The sequence below is a fragment of the Triticum dicoccoides genome, chromosome 3A (genome assembly GCF_002162155.2).
Source record: "Triticum dicoccoides isolate Atlit2015 ecotype Zavitan chromosome 3A, WEW_v2.0, whole genome shotgun sequence".
NCBI classification, from domain to species: Eukaryota; Viridiplantae; Streptophyta; class Magnoliopsida; order Poales; family Poaceae; genus Triticum; species Triticum dicoccoides.
The window spans coordinates 109,967,511-109,984,112 of record NC_041384.1 but is presented as its reverse complement, the minus strand read 5'-3'; the positions used below and the strand labels follow the sequence as shown (position 1 = coordinate 109,984,112).

The 16,602-nt window shown below is 46.9% G+C and overlaps 1 protein-coding gene across 1 annotated transcript; it reads left to right on the top strand.

Moving 5' to 3' along the window:
• Nucleotides 1–3,703: 3,703 nt before the first annotated feature.
• On the top strand, nucleotides 3,704–7,453 carry LOC119267447 (cytokinin dehydrogenase 2-like). Its single transcript, XM_037548829.1, has 3 exons — nucleotides 3,704–4,449; nucleotides 4,536–4,957; nucleotides 6,591–7,453. The coding sequence occupies exons 1-3, from the start codon at nucleotides 3,774–3,776 to the stop codon at nucleotides 7,194–7,196; spliced, it is 1,704 nt and encodes a 567-aa protein (XP_037404726.1). The 5' UTR covers nucleotides 3,704–3,773; the 3' UTR covers nucleotides 7,197–7,453.
• The last annotated feature ends 9,149 nt before the right edge of the window (nucleotides 7,454–16,602 follow it).

Below are 16,602 nucleotides of genomic sequence, written 5' to 3'. Positions count from 1 at the left end.
AGCCATCAACCGGCCATGATTACAAGATCAACTGCTTACAACGAAAAGCAAAGGGAAACAAAGCAATAGGTACAAGGAGGTCAAGCAAAACAACTTGAAGGCAGCACCAGAAGGGAGCCAAATCATCACCGTGCTACTGCCAACACCCTACAAGACGACCTACACCAGCAGAACAAAACTAGGGTCTTGGGAGGAATGCACCACCGCGCAAGCTTCGTGATCACAGCCACCCTCGAAGACAGACATGGACCAGACCACCATTTGTTCTGCCTTTGCAAAGGGCTCCTACCCCTTCATCCTGGCTCGAAGGATGTCGCACCAGCAGTCGGCAGATCGGTTCACCCTAGAACCCGAATGGTTGGCATCCAAGCTGCAGGGAGGAGACACTAGAGCGGAACCGCAAGCCCAGGACACACTACTCACGAGCACTGTCGCCGTCTGCGGCTCAGCCACACCAAAGGCCGAGAGTTGCCGGCCACAGTCGCAGAAGCAAGGGAAACAACGATAAGCAGATCAAAGGCCAGAGCTGGATTCGCCGGAGCACATGGCTCCCACCAAATGGTATATCGTTGATGCCGTAGAAGGGAGCCCAATCCCCTCTCACCTAGGCTCATGGGCGTCGACTCTCCGGCGACCTCGACAGGGACCCTCCAGCCAGCAGCCTATGAAGAACCCAAACCAAGTTGTCTCCCGCCACCATCACATCCACAACCAAACTCTCTCACCGCCCCTGCAATCCCCGGACGGTGCCTCCAAGAAGGGACACGACACGGACGTGCCGTCGTCGCCCGAAGTAGGGGACCTAGGCTTTCACCTACCAGGGGACGGAAGGAGGGGGGAGGATCCACACCACAACCTCCAAATAGGGAAACGGCGCCCAAGGCGTCGCTTTTGGTGTGACCACCGCGCCGGCCATAATTTCCCCCGGATCCAACCCCGCCTGACAAGATCCGCGCAGCCAGCAACCGGGAGCAGTGGCCTAAGCCACCAGGACCCAGATCCGGCGATGGAAGGAGCAGATAGGGGCGGAGGGGATGGGCTTCATCTGGCGGTGGCATAACTGCGGGGAGGGATGCACACCAGCGACCTATGACCACCATCGCTCGTCACCCGCGTGATCGAGGGGGTGCCTAGCCAGCACCAGCAGGGCAACCAGCTGCCAGGGCCACCCCACACACACCTGCCGGGGCCGCCACCCCGGATGCCGAGGCCCTCCATGTGTCGTGCAGCCGCCGAATCCCCACCGCCACCTTCATCGGTGTCGAGCGCGCACGTCGGAGCACACCTCAGGAGGCGACGGAGAGGAAGGAGGGGGAGGAGGGGCGCGGCGGTGGCGGCTAAGGTTACCCTTGAGTCACCTCGGATGAGACGACGCGGGAGGGGGAGGGGCACTGTAGAGGTCACGCGTTGGTTCGTCTATCCCGTTTGTAATCACAATCACCCCTGTTTAGTTACCTTATTACTTTATTTATCGTCATTGCTCAGCCTCTGTCGATGCATACGTGCGGACACTTGAAGGTTTAATGATATTCTTTTCAAATGTGTACGGATTGGTATTAGCTTTCTAATACTTGTGAGTTCTTGTCTAAGCTAGTACTTGTTACTCCCCAGTCCTAAAATAAATGTCGAAGGAGTATTAGCTAAAAATGCACGTAGCACAAATTCCAAATCACATATAACCAAGGCTCTGTTGGATAGCGAAGTATTTTCTAATTATTCTTATAATATCACATTTTATGCAGGCATACAAACAAATAGAATTCAGTTCCATTGGTATTACCTTTAAAAACAAAGAAAATGAAACTAAAACATAAAAAGGAAAATAAAAAGTTTACTAAGGAAGAATTGTGGCAATAGTATTTCCCTTCCAAAAGAAAGAGAAAAAAATAAAAAGACAAAATTTGCACACAACTTACATAGAAATTGCTCTTTTTTATACTACGCAAGAATAAGCATAGCATAGTGGAATTTGAAATAATGAAGTTCCATAAGAAGGAAATAATTTAGTGGTATTACCCTTAAAGAAAAAAGAAAAATAAACAAAAATAAAATAATGAAGTTTTTTGGAGGAAGAATGAATTTGTGGCATTAGTATTACTCTTTCAGAAGAAAAAATATATTAAAATTTACACAGAAATTGCACTTTGTTATAATATGCATCAATATGTATATAATGGTGGAACTTCAAAAAATGAATTTTCCTAAGAATAAATGAATTTAATGGCATGCATTATCTATAAAAAAGAAAGAAAATGACACAAAAAACAAGAAATGGAATTTTCTAAGAAAGACTGAATTTGTGGCATTAGTATTTCCCTTCCAGAAGAAAGGGAAATAATTTCAAAAGACCAAATTTGCACACAACTTACATAGAAATTGTGCCTTTTATAATATGGAAGAATAAGCATAACATAGTGAAATTTCAAAATGAATGAAGTTCCCTAAGAAGGAAAGACTTTAGTGGGATTGATATTACCCTTAAAGGACAAAGAAAGTGAAAAAAACAAAATAATGAAGTTTTCAAAGGATGAATGAATGTGTGGCATTGGTATTACCCTTTCACAAGGAAAATAATATCAAAATTTACACACAATTTACACTGAAATTGCGCTTTTTTATAATATGCAAGAATAAGCATATAATAGTGAAATTTCCTAATAAAGAATGAATTTAGTGGGGCTGGTATTATCTATAAAAAAGAAAGAAAATGAAATAAAATAAAATAAAATAAAATTCCGAAGGAAGAATGAATTAGTGGCATTGGTATTACCCTTTAAGAAGACAGAAAATGAAAGAAGCAAACAATGAAAAAAATTGCACAAAAATACGCATCAGAGCTTGGTCGGCATATCATCTTGAGATTTACGAAGTCACCGTAGGCACCTCGTCGTCGACGAAAACGTCTCCTCCCACTAAATACGCATCGTCGAAAATTCTAAAATAAATCTAAAAATAAATGCGAGCATCAGAATTTAAACCTTGGTGGACTGAGAATAATACAGTTCCTCTAATCATTCAACCACATGTTGCTTGGCCCTGCGAGTCTAGTTTGATCCGTCGACAACACTTTTTCGTTTCTAGGATAGGATTCTACGTGTCTACACGAAAGTCGTTGTGGGTGCCGTCTACACATTAATGCAATCGTGTCGTGAAGTGCGTACGATCGGTGCATGCATCAACCAGACCCAAGCTGCCAACCGCACGCATGCTTGCCGTACCACTGCCTCATCATGCGTGGTGCTTATGTTGCTCTCTCGGCCTCGTCGTGTTGCCCGGGAAATCTTGCGCATGTAATTTTTCCGTTTCCATAGTAGTGTAACTGTACACGTGCATGTTGCTCTCTCGGCCACACGTACTACATCTTTAGGCGCGAGCCTTTCAGTGGCTAGCTGTAGTTACTCGTAGTCATAGGACACCTGTTCTTTCACCTACGGATTGCAAGATCTCTACCATCGACATACACGCCTGTCTCACTGTTCGTGCACCCAGCTACTTACTTCACATGCTTGTAGACATGTACATGCCATGACCACAAAGTACGTACGGCACAATCAAGAAAATGATCTTTGGACTTTGGGTCTCTGCCCTTTTGATCTCATGCGAAGACTCACAGGAAGCAAGCTAATTAACTAACTGACCTGCTGCTTAACACTTACAGTGTACACGTCTACCTGTACGCTACACACGGTGCCCTTATTTATGCCCAACTCTCCGCCTGAAAGGAGTGTCACGAAACACAGAGAGATCGATCGTTCACCCAAGCTAAGACACAGATGGTCGTCACGAACAAAGCGCGTGCGAGAGAGATGAGACTGATAACCGCTCTCTTCGTGCTCAGCTGCCTCCTCAAGACAACGACGACGAGCCCCGCCACCTGGGCGTACTCACGTGATGATGCGCTCGCCTGGAGGCCGGCCTCCTCCTTACTCCACCAGCTCCGCCACCTCGGGGTCCGCGCGCTGATCCGTGACGACGCCGAGGCCACCGCGCTGGCGTCCGCCGACTTCGGCAACATGTCGGACGCCCAACCGCCGGCGGCGGCCGTGCTTTACCCGTCGTGCCCCGAGGACATCGCCACGCTGCTGCGCGCCTCGTGCACGCGCCCCTCCCCGTTCCCCGTGTCTGCCCGGGGCTGCGGCCACTCGACCCGAGGCCAGGCGTCCGCACCCCGCGGCGTCGTCGTCGACATGATGTCGCTCGGGTGCCACGCCGGCGGCTCAGCCAGCCGCCTCTCCGTCTCGGTCGACGGCCGCTACGTCGACGCCGGTGGCGAGCAGCTGTGGGTGGACGTGCTGCGTGCCGCCCTGGCGCACGGACTCACCCCGAGGTCGTGGACCGACTACCTTCACCTCACCGTCGGAGGCACCCTCTCCAACGCGGGCATCAGCGGCCAGGCCTTCCGCCACGGCCCCCAGATATCCAACGTCCAAGAACTCGACGTGATCACCGGTACGTATGCGCACGATGGCACGAGATGAACCCTTTTGGTTCTTCATGTCACGTTCATGTACCAATGATTGTGAATTGATATGTAGGGCTCGGGGAGATGGTGAGATGCTCAAAGGAAAAGCACGGGGACCTGTTCGACGCCGTGCTGGGCGGGCTGGGGCAGTTCGGCGTCATAACGCGGGCGCGCATCCCACTGACGCCGGCGCCGGCGAGGGCGCGCTGGGTTCGGCTCTTCTACACGGGCGCCGCGGCGCTCACGGGCGACCAGGAGCGGCTCATCGGCGTCGACCTCGGCACCGCTGTCTCCGGGCTCATGGACTACGTGGAGGGCTCGGTGGTGCTCGCGGACCAGGGCCGCGTGGGCAGCTGGCGGTCGTCCTTCTTCTCGGACGCCGACGCGGCGCGCATCGCCGCGCTCGCTGAGGAGGTGGGCGGGGTCCTTTACTGCCTCGAGGGAGCGCTGTACTACGGCGGCGCCGCTCGCGGCGGCGAGGCTGACGTCGATCAGGTAAAACTTGTAGTGAGTATCATCTTTTGTTTGCGTGGGTGCGCTGTCGTGTAGCTAGCATGGCCTATACGGTGACCTGCCAAGTGAGACCGATAGTGACGTTGGGCCACAATGGTGCATGCAGATCCGTGAACCATCAACGTCGTCGTACGTAGTTGGTCTGGCTTTGTCTGCCCCTGAAATGCTCCCGTCGCTGTCACAAATCTAACCCGGCCCCATCAGCAGTACTAATCCCGGTTTAGGGCATTAAGTAAACTATTACTTCCTCTGTAAAAAAAGATTTACATCACTATTTTAGTGTTTTAAATGCTCTTACATTTCTTTATGGAGGGAGTACTAGCTTATAGGAGAAAATGAACATACAAAATGCTCTTTGAGAGCGTAAACCAGCATGTCTAATAACCACTTTTTTCTACCAATATTAATTACGAATACACTAATTCAATTATATAGCATCAAGATTAAAGTTACTCCCTCCGTCCCTAAATATAAGTTTATTTTACAGATTTTAATATGAACTACATACGGAGCAAAATGAATAAATACACTCTAAAATGTGTCTATTTACATCCGTATTAAGTTCATATCGAAACCTCTAAAAATACTTATATTTAGAAACGGAGGAAGTATATAATATTGGTTTGCTATAAAAATTTGTACACCTTAAATCTAGAATGTGTACAATCTACATTTGCCCATTTTTGTTGGATCAAGACTTAAAGTCTCAACTACGACTTTGACCAACTCTATGGCAACTTGCCCTCTCACATATTTGGCCTTTACAAAAGAATTGGGGTGGAGTGACCTATATTATACAATAAAGTAATAAAACAGACAAACTAATCAGTTTTGCTAAAAGCATACCTAGACTAAACTAATCATGTAATAAGGTGAAATTTCTTCTACGATATTTGTGAAAGCTAGCATCCACGATAGAAGAAGGTAAAGGGAAATAGATGGCTTCACTTTTGTGGTGGGTGACTAGCTAGTAGGGACTAGGGTGTGCACGAATAAATCAATTATTATGGGCGGTCTCGTCACGTACTTATATACTTTGCCAGAATTACTTCAAAACTAGCAAGTAGGCTTTTGCCAGAATTACTTCATCCATGCATCAATCAAGACTCAAGAGCTAGCTAGGCCATGCACTTTCTTCTAGCCACTGCACTGTACAGGCAGTGGCACTGTGCGAACGAGATCTAAAGGCATGAACGGGGGCCGTGCATGCATTGCACATGCAAGCGGCCAAACCCTACGATCTTGCCTGCCCTACATGCTGTTCTAGTTCCATCCGTATACACGTCACACAGCCAGCCACTTGTCAGCAAAGTAGCTCGCTCGGGATCTGCTTTTGTTAAATTTGTACGGTCTGGTCCTACAAATCTTTGCCCTGATTTCTTGTGAAAAACAACCAGTAGATGAGTAGAGATCACTGAAAGAACTCACAGTCCATACATGCATGTACAATTTTCAGCCGGTAAAGGCCAATGTAAAACTCTGCATGTATATGTCAACTTTGACACGTCCAAGTCTTGCATACCTGCATACAAATTTTAACTGCGGAAAATTTATTAATCAATGCATGCATGTACTGACAGAATTGCATGCTCTGTGGGTGAATGCATGCGTGCAGAGGCTGAATGTGCTGCTGGGGGAGCTGCGGTACGCGCGCGGGTTCGCGTTCGTGCAGGACGTGTCGTACGCGGGGTTCCTTGACCGGGTGCGCGACGGCGAGCTCAAGCTCCGCGCCTCCGGCCTCTGGGACGTGCCGCATCCCTGGCTCAACCTCTTCCTCCCGCGCTCCCGCGTCCTCGACTTCGCCGCCGGCGTCTTCCACGGCATCCTCCGCCGTGACAGCACCACCGGCGCCATGGGACCCGTCCTCGTCTACCCCATGAACCGGAACAGGTGGGACGCCGACACGTCCGCGGTGCTCCCGGAGGAGGAGGAGGTGTTCTACACCGTGGGGATCCTGCGGTCGTCGGTGCCGGCGTCGACGGACGGTGGCCGCCAGCTGCTGAGGCGCCTGGAGGAGCAGAACGAGGAGATCTTACGATTCTGCGAGGAGGCCGGGATACCGTGCGTGCAGTACCTGCCGTACTACGCCGACCAGGACGGGTGGGAGAAGAAGCACTTTGGTCTAGCCAAGTGGGCCAGATTCGTGGATCGGAAGAGGAAGTATGATCCCAAGGCGATCCTGTCCCGTGGTCAGAGAATTTTCACCTCCCCGCTCGCTTGATCCATCCATCCATCGATGCCCGCCTAGCTAGCTAGTAGCCCTAAAAAAAAGCTAGCTATCCAATGCACTATGCATGCATGTCATCGCCATATTTCTTGCTTGCAATAGCCCATGAGAGCTGGGCAATAGCCCAGTGACAAGACACAGTGGTGCATCGTCCTTGCAGACCGGGGTTTGACTCCCGTTGAGAGTTAATTTCCGTGATTTCACCTGGATGGGCTCATTCTATGAAAATATGTTCTGGGTGCTAGTATTCATGGATCTCATTTTCTCTTTGATTTATGTTTTAATTTTCTTAAAATAACGTTTAAATTTCTTGCTTGCATGGTCCCTGCCCGAGCATCGATCGATACATAGTACTCATATGGTGCACATATATACGTATCATGTTGGCAAGGGGGATTTGGTTCGAGTTTTCAGCTTTACTAAAGCACATCTAGATGTGCCCAAAGTGTTACGGATCTAAGTCCTAGTATGTCGTCGATTTTACGCAAAGATTCGTGTTGGTATTTTTTTTTTCCTTTTATATTTCACTGAGTCAGTTGAATGTGCAATAAGGGCATCTCCAACGGCAGCCCGCAAATTCCCTCTGGCATCCGTCCGCGGGCAGGGGGACCAATCCGTGGACACGGATGTGGGAGGCGGCCATTCAGTGATACCTTGTATATGCCCGCCAGTATAGGGCAATTTGAAATTCAAATTTAGCCCAATCCACACAGCGCGCCAGATCACACAAGCGCCAGATCGCATGTCCGATCACAACCAAAAAGAGGCAACTATGCTTAGTTTTTACATGCTCGAATCCAAAAGTAAAGGAAATATGCCCTAGAGGCAATAATAAAGTTGTTATTTTATATTTCTTTATATCATGGTAAATGTTTATTATTCATGCTAGAATTGTATTAACCGGAAACTTGATACATGTGTAGATACATAGACAAAACACCGTGTCCCTAGTAAGCCTCTACTAGACTAGCTCGTTAATCAAAGATGGTTAAGTTTCCTAACCATAGACATATGTTGTCATTTGATGAACGGGATCACATCATTAGGAGAATGATGTGATGGACAAGACCCATCCGTTATCTTAGCATATTGATCGTTAAGTTTTATTGCTATTGCTTTCTTCATGTCATATACATATTCCTTTGACTGTGAGATTATGCAACTCTCGGACACCGGAGGAATACCTTGTGTGCTATCAAACCTCACAACGTAACTAGGTGATTATAAAGATGCTCTACAGGTATCTCTGAAGGTGTTTGTTGGGTTGGCATAGATCGAGATAGGATTTTTCACTCCGAGTATCGGAGAGGTATCTCTGGGCCCTCTCGGTAATACACATCATAAGAAGCCATGCAAGCAATGTGACTAATGAGTTAGTTGTGGGATGATGTATTACAAAACGAGTAAAGAGACTTGTCGGTAACGAGATTGAACTAGGTATGAAGATACTGACGATCGAATCTCGGGCAAGTAACATACCGATGACAAAGGGAATAATGTATGTTGTCATTACGGTATGATCGATAAAGATCTTCGTAGAATATGTGGGAACCAATATGAGAATCCAGGTTCCGCTATTGGTTATTGACCGGAGAGGTGTCTCGGTCATGTCTACATAGTTCTCGAACCAGTAGGGCCCACACGCTTAACGTTCGAAGACGATTTTGTATTTTATGAGTTATGTGATTTGGTGACCGAATGTTGTTCGGAGTCCCGGATGAGATCACGAACATGACGAGGAGTGTCAAAATGGTCGAGACGTAAAGATTGATATATAGGACGATAGTATTCAGACACCGGAAGTGTTCCGGAGGGTATCAGGTACATATCGGGTCACCGGAAGGGGTTCCGGGCACCCCCGACAAAGATATGGGCCTTAGGGCATCTCCAGCCGTTGGCCCCCCAGGACGCATAAAAATCACCCCCTGGGGGCGAGCCGGCGATACAATCGGCGCTGGGGGCAGTTTTGCGCCCAGTCGTCGCCCCCAGGCGCCGAAATTGGCCCACTTTGCAGCCCAATTTCGGCGAATAAAGGGCCCATATGAGCGAGAATAGGCCCATATTCGGCGTGGTTTCGCCGTGTCTCGGCGTTCAGTTATCAACACAATTATTTCTTATCACATATTTCATCACAGAAAAATCAAATACTTCAACAAAATAGTACAACAACAAATAGTTCAATACAAATTATATAGTTCAACAAATAAAAACTCGTATTTCATCACATGGCGTCCCCCTTGAGCCTCCATAGGTGCTCAATCAGATCTTTCTGCAGTTGATGATGCACCTATGGGTCTCGGATCTCCTGACGCATACTGAGATAGGCAGTCCAAGTTGCCGGTAGCTGGTGATCAACTTCGGCTAGAGGACCTTGCCTGTAGTATGGTTCAGTGTCAAACACTGGGTCTTCTTGCTCGCTCTCGATGATCATGTTGTGCAAGATGACACAGCAAGTCATAATCTCCCACATTTGATCTTTGGACCAGGTCTGAGCGGGGTACCGAACAACAGCGAATCGAGATTGGAGCACACCAAATGCCCGCTCGACATCCTTCCTGCAAGCCTCCTGAACTTTCGCAAACCAGGCGTTCTTGCCTCCTGCCGCAGGGTTTGAGATCGTCTTCACAAATGTCGACCATCTCGGATAGATGCCATCTGCTAGGTAGTACCCCTTGTTGTATTGGTGCCCATTGATCTCGAAGTTCACCGGAGGAGAATGGCCCTCAACGAGCTTGGCAAAAACAGGAGAGCACTGCAGCACGTTGATGTCATTGTGAGTTCCTCGCATACCAAAGAAGGAGTGCCAAATCCAAAGGTCCTGTGTGGCTACCGCCTCAAGCACCACACTGCAACCGCCTTTGGCGCCTTTGTACATCCCCTACCAACCAAATGGGCAATTCTTCCATTTCCAATGCATGCAGTCGATGCTTCCAAGCATCCTAGGAAATCCTCTTGCTGCATTCTGGGCTAGGATCCGAGCAGTGTCTTCCGCATTGGGTGTTCTCAAGTATTGTGGCCCAAACACTGCCACCACTGCCTGATAGAACTTGTAGAAACACTCTATGCTGGTGGACTCGGCCATGCGCCCATAGTCGTCGAGTGAATCACTGGGAGCTCCATATGCAAGCATCCTCATCGCTGTCATGCACTTCTGGATGGAGGTGAATCCAAGAGCGCCAGTGCAATCCATCTTACACTTGAAGTAGTTGTCGAACTCCCAAATGGAATTCACAATCCTGAGGAAGAGCTTTCGGCTCATCCGATAACGGCGCCGAAATGTTCTCTCGCCATGAAGTGGAGCATCGGCGAAGTAGTCGGAGTAGAGCATGCAGTAGCCTTGGAGACGATGTCGGTTCTTTGCTTTCATCCGCCCCGGCGCCGAGCCACCTCGCCGCGGCTTTTCATTGCTCGCCAGCAGTTAGCCGAGGGCGGCGAGCACCATGAGATGCTCTTCTTCCTGGACGTCGGCCGCGGCTTCCTCCTCCAGCAGTGTGGCGAGCTCTTCCTCCTCATCCGAGTCCATCGCCGAGGCAGGCAAAACGCCGAACACCTTGCGCTCGGTGGGCGTGTACCCGCCGTTAAACCACGCCTCCGCGGCCGGAAACGGCGGCCGGAAACGCGCAGCTGCTGTGGGAGGGGCTGCCGCGGCGAAGCGCTGCTATTTTCCGGCGAAGAATGGCTATCTAGCGGAGTAGGGCGGCGGCCGTCGCCGGGATATAGCTAATGGTGGCCGAGGGCGCGGGGGGTGCGAGGCGAGTCGGGGGAAGAAAACCTTGACTTTTCCCCTGTCGGTGTGGGCGAGGCGTGCTTTTCCCTAGCGCCGGAGCCCCCAACTGCTCCCCAGCGCGCCGGGTTCGGCCTGTGACCGCCGGGCGGAAAAAAGGTCCGAACCGGCGATTTTCGGCGTCCTGGGGGCGCGACTGGGCCGTTTTTTCGGCGCCGGCGCCGAAAAAGTGGCCTGGGGGGCCCTGTTGGGGGCGCGGCTGGAGATGCCCTTATGGGCCAAGAGAGGGACATACCAACCAGCCAACAAGGAGCCGGTGCGCCCCCATATAGGCCGAAATAGGAGGAGAAGGAAAGAGGGGAAGGGAGAAGGAAAGTGGAGGATTCGGCCTCCCCCTTCCTTCCACCCCCCTCTCTTTCCTTTCCTCTCCGGTTAATAAGGAACGACGGGGGCTGAATTGGGGAGGACCCCAAGTAGGATTCCTCCTACTTGGGGTGCCCCCTTGGCTGCCTTTCCTCCCCTCCAACCTATATATATGTGGGGGGGGGGGCACCGCTAGAACACACACCAACAATTGTTAGCCGTGTGCGGCGCCCCCCTCCACAGTTTACGCCTCCGGTCATATCTTCGTAGTGCTTAGGCGAAGCCCTACGCGGATCACTTCACCATCATTGTCAACACACCGTCGTGTTGACGGAACTCATCTACTTCCTCGACACTTTGCTGGATCAAGAGTTCGAGGGACATCATCGAGCTGAACGTGTGCAGAACTCGGAGGTATCGTACGTTCGGTACTTGATCGGTCGGAACAAGCAGAAGTTCGCCTACATCAACTGCGTGGTCAAACGCTTCCTCTTCGGTCTATGAGGGTACGTAGACACACTCTCCCCCTCTTGTTGCTATGCATCTCCTAGATAGATCTTGCGTGAGCGTAGGATTTTTTTTGAAATTGCATGCTACGTTTCCGAGCGGTGCCATCATGAGCCAGGTCTATGCGTAGATGATATGCACGAGTAGAACACAAAGAGTTGTGGGTGGTGATCATCATACAGCTTACCACCAATTTCTTATTTTGATTCGGCGGTATTGTTGGATGAAGCGGCCCAGACCAACCTTATATGACCACGTTCATGAGACCGGTTCCACCGACAGACATGCAACTAGTTGTGCATAAAGGTGGCTGGCGGGTGTCTGTTTCTCCTACTTTAGTTAAATCGAATTTGACTGCGTCCGGTCCTTGTTGAAGGTTAAAACAGCAAACTTGATAAATCACCGTTGTGGTTTTGATACGTAGGTAAGAACGGTTCTTGCTAGAAGCCCGTAGCACCCACGTAAAACTTGCAACAACAAAGTAGAGGACGTCTAACTTGTTTTTGCAGGGCATGTTGTGATGTGATATGGTCAAGACATGATGTGATATACGTTATTGTATGACATGATCATGTTTTGTAAAAGTTACTGGCAACCGGCAGGAGCCTTATGGTTGTCTCTTTATTGTATGAAATGCAAACACCATGTAGTTGCTTTACTTTATCACTGTACGTTAGCGATAGTTGTAGAAGCAATAGTTGGCGAGATGACCATGACGCTACGATGGAGATCAAGGTGTCGAGCCAGTGATGATGGAGGTCATGACGATGCTTTGGAGATGGAGATCAAAAGCACAAGATGATGATGGCCATATCATGTCACATATTTTGATTTCATATGATGTTTATCTTTTATGCATCTTATTTTGCTTACTATGGTGGTAGCATTATAAGATGATCCCTTAACTAAAATTTCAAGGTATAAGTGTTCTCCCCGAGTATGCACCGTTGTGACAGTTCATCGTGTTGAGACACCACGTGATGATCAGGTGTGATAGACTCTACGTTCACATACAACGGGTGCAAAACAGTTTTGCACATGCAGAATACTCGGGTTAAACTTGACGAGCCTGACATGTACAGACATGGCCTCGGAACACTAGAGACCGAAAGGTCGAACGTGAATCATATAGTAGATATGATCAACATAGAGATGTTCACCATTGATGACTACCCCATTTCACGTGATGATCGGACATGGGTTAGTTGATTTGGATCACGTATCACTTAGATGACTTGAGGGATATCTATTTAAGTGGGATTTCTTAAGTAATTTGATTAATTGAACTTAATTTATCATGAACTTAGTCTTGATAGTTTTGCATATCTATGTTGTTGATCAATAGCTCGCTATATAGCTCCTATTTTTTTGATATGTTCCTAGAGAAAAATAAGTTGAAAGATGATAGTAGCAATGATGCGGACTGGGTCCATGATCTAAGGATTATCCTCATTGCTGCACAGAAGAATTATGTCCTTGATGCACTGCTATGTGACAAACCAATTGCAGGAGCAGATGCAGATGTTATGAATGTTTGACAAGCTCGGTATGATGACTACTTGATAGTTTAGAGTGCCATGCTTTACGGCTTAGAACCAGGACTTCAAAAATGTTTTGAACGCCATGGAGCATATGATATGTTCCAAGAGATGAAATTGGTATTTCAGACGCACGCCCATGTCGAGAGGTTTGAGACCTCTAACAAGTACAATGCCTACAAGACGGAGGAGAATAGCTCAGCTAGTGAGCATGTGCTTAGAATGTCTGGGTACTACAATCATTTGAATCAAGTGGGAGTTAATCTTCCAGATAAGATAGTGATTGATAGAGTTCTCTAGTCATTATCATCAAGTTACTAGAACTTCGTGATGAACTATAATATGCAAGGGATGACAAAAACAATTCCCAAGCTCTTCGTGATGCTGAAATCGGTGAAGGTAGAAATCAAGAAAGAGCATCAAGTGTTGATGGTTAACAAGACCACTAGTTTCAAGAAAAAGGGTGATGGAAAGAAAGGGAACTTCAAGAAGAATGGCAAGCAAGTTGCCACTCTCGTGAAGAAGCTCAAAGCTGGACCCCAAGCCTGAAACTAAGTGCTTCTACTGCAAGGAAATGGTCACTGGAAGTGGAACTGCCCCAAATACTTGGTGGATTAGAAGTATGGCAAAGTGAACAAAGGTATATTTGATATAGATGTTATTGATGTGTATTTTACTAGTATTCATAGTAACCCCTACGTATTTGATACCGGTTCGGTTGCTAAAATTAGTAACTCGAAATAGGAGTTACAGAGACTAGTTAAAAGCGAGGTGACGTTGTGTGTTGGAAATGATTCCAAGGTTGATATGATCATCATCACACACTCCCTCTACTTTTGGGATTAGTGTTGAACCTAAATAAATGTTATTTGGTGTTTGCATTGAGCATGAATATGATTAGATCATGTTTATTGCAATACGGTTATTCATTTAAGTTAGAGAATAATTGTTATTCTGTTTACATGAATAAAACCTTCTACGGTCATACACCCAATATGAATGGTTTAGTGAATCTCAATCGTAGTGATACACATATTCATAATATTGATGCCAAAAGATGCAAAGTTGATAATGATAGTGCAACATACTTGTAGCACTGCCATTTAGGTCATATTGGTGTAAAGCGCATGAAGAAACTCCATGCAGATGGACTTTTGGAATCACTTGATTGCGAATCATTCGATACTTGCGAACCATACCTCATGGGCAAGATGACTAAAACTCCGTTCTTCGGAACAATGGAGCGAGCTAATAACTTATTGGAAATAATACATACCAATGTATGTGGTCCCATGAGTGTTGAATCACGCAGCGGGTATCGTTATTTTCTGACCTCCGCAGATGATTTGAGTATGTATGGGTATATCTACTTGATGAAACACAAGTCTGAAACATTTGAGAAGTTCAAAGAATTTCAAAGTGAAGTGGAGAATCATCGTAACAAGAAAATAAAGTTTCTACAATCTGACCGCGAAGATGAATATTTGAGTTACGAGTTTGGCCTTCATTTAAAACAATGTGGAATTGTTTCACAACTCATGCCACCTGGAATACCACAGCGAAATGGTGTGTCCGAGCATTGTAACTGTACTTTATTAGATATGGTGCGATCTATGATGTCTCTTACCGATTTACCATTATCATTTTGGGGTTATGCATTAGAGACAGCCGCATTCACATTAAATAGGGCACCATCTAAATCCGCTGAGATGACATCGTATAAACTATGGTTTGGCAAGAAACCTAAGCTGTCGTTTCTTAAAGTTTGGGGTTGTGACACTTATGTCAAAAGGCTTCTGCCTGATAAGCTCGAACCCAGATCAGAGAAGTCCGTCTTCATAGGATACCCTAAGGAAACTATTGGGTACACCTTCTACCACAGACCCAAAGGCAAGATCTTTGTTGCCAAGAATGGAACATTTCTAGAGAAGGAGTTTCTCTCGAAAGGGTGAGTGGGGGGAAAGTATAACTTGATGAGATAATTGTATCTTCTCTCAATTTGGAAAGTAGCACATCAGAGAAATCCGTTCCCGTGATGCCTACACCAACTAGAGAGGAAGCTAATGATGATGGTCATGAAACTTCAAATCAAGTTACTATTGAACCTCGTTGGTCGAACAGAGCATGTTCCACACAAGATTGGTACGGTAATCCTGTCCTGGAATTCATGTTATTAAACCATGGCGAACCTACGAACTATGAAGAAGTTATGATGAGCCCGGATTCCGATAAATGGCATGAGGCCATAAAATTTGAGATGGGATCCATGTATGAGAACAAAGTGTGGACTTTGGTGGATTTGCCGAATGATCGGCAAGCCATTGAGAATAAATGGATTTTCAAGAGGAAGACAGACGCTGATAGTAATATCACTATATACAAAGCTCGACTTGTCACAAAAGTTTTTTCGACAAGTTCAAGGGGCTGACTACTATGAGACTTTCTCACTTGTAGCAATGCTGAAGTCCGTCCGAATCATGTTTGCAATTGCCACCTTTTATAATTATGAAATCTGGCAAATGGATGTCAAAATTGCATTCCTTAGTGGTTTTCTTAAGGATGAGTTGTATATGATGTAACCAGAAGATTTTGTCGATCCTAAAGGTGCTAACAAAGTGTGCAAGCTCTAGTGATCCATCTATGGACTAGTGCAAGCATCTTGGAGTTGGAATATGCACTTTGATGAGGTGATCAAAGCATATGGTTTTATACAGAGTTTTGGAGAAGCCTCTATTTACAAGAAAGTGTGTGGGAGCTCTATGTCATTTCTAATGTTATATGTGGATGACATATTGTTGATTGGAAATAATGTAGAATTTCTGTATAGCATAAAAGGATACTTGAATAAAAGGTTTTCAATTAAAGACCTCGGTGAAGCTGCTTATACATTAGGCATCAAGATCTATAGAGATAGATCAAGATGCTTAATAGGACTTTCACTAAGTATATACCTTGGTAAATTTTTGAAGAAGTTAAAAATAGATCAGTCAAAAAGGGTTCTTGTCTGTTTTGCAAGGTATGAAGTTGAGTAAGACTCAAAACCAGACCACAACAGAAGATAGAGAGAGAATGAAAGTCATTCCTATGCCTCAGCCATAGGTTCTATAAAGTATGCCATGCTGTGTACCTAACCTATTGTGTACCTTGCCATGAGTTTGGCAAGGGGGTACAATAGTGATCTAGGAGTAGATCACTAGACAACAGTCAAAATTATCCTTAGGTACAGGACTAAGGAAATGTTTCTCGATTATTGATAACCCACAAGTAT

Coding starts and splice junctions, on each gene's coding strand:
- LOC119267447 (XM_037548829.1), top strand. CDS start 3,774: ATGGTCGTCACGAACAAAGCGCGTGCGAGAGAGATGAGACTGATAACC. Junction 4,450..4,535: donor AGAACTCGACGTGATCACCG/GTACGTATGCGC, acceptor ATTGATATGTAG/GGCTCGGGGAGATGGTGAGA. Junction 4,958..6,590: donor GCGAGGCTGACGTCGATCAG/GTAAAACTTGTA, acceptor GCATGCGTGCAG/AGGCTGAATGTGCTGCTGGG.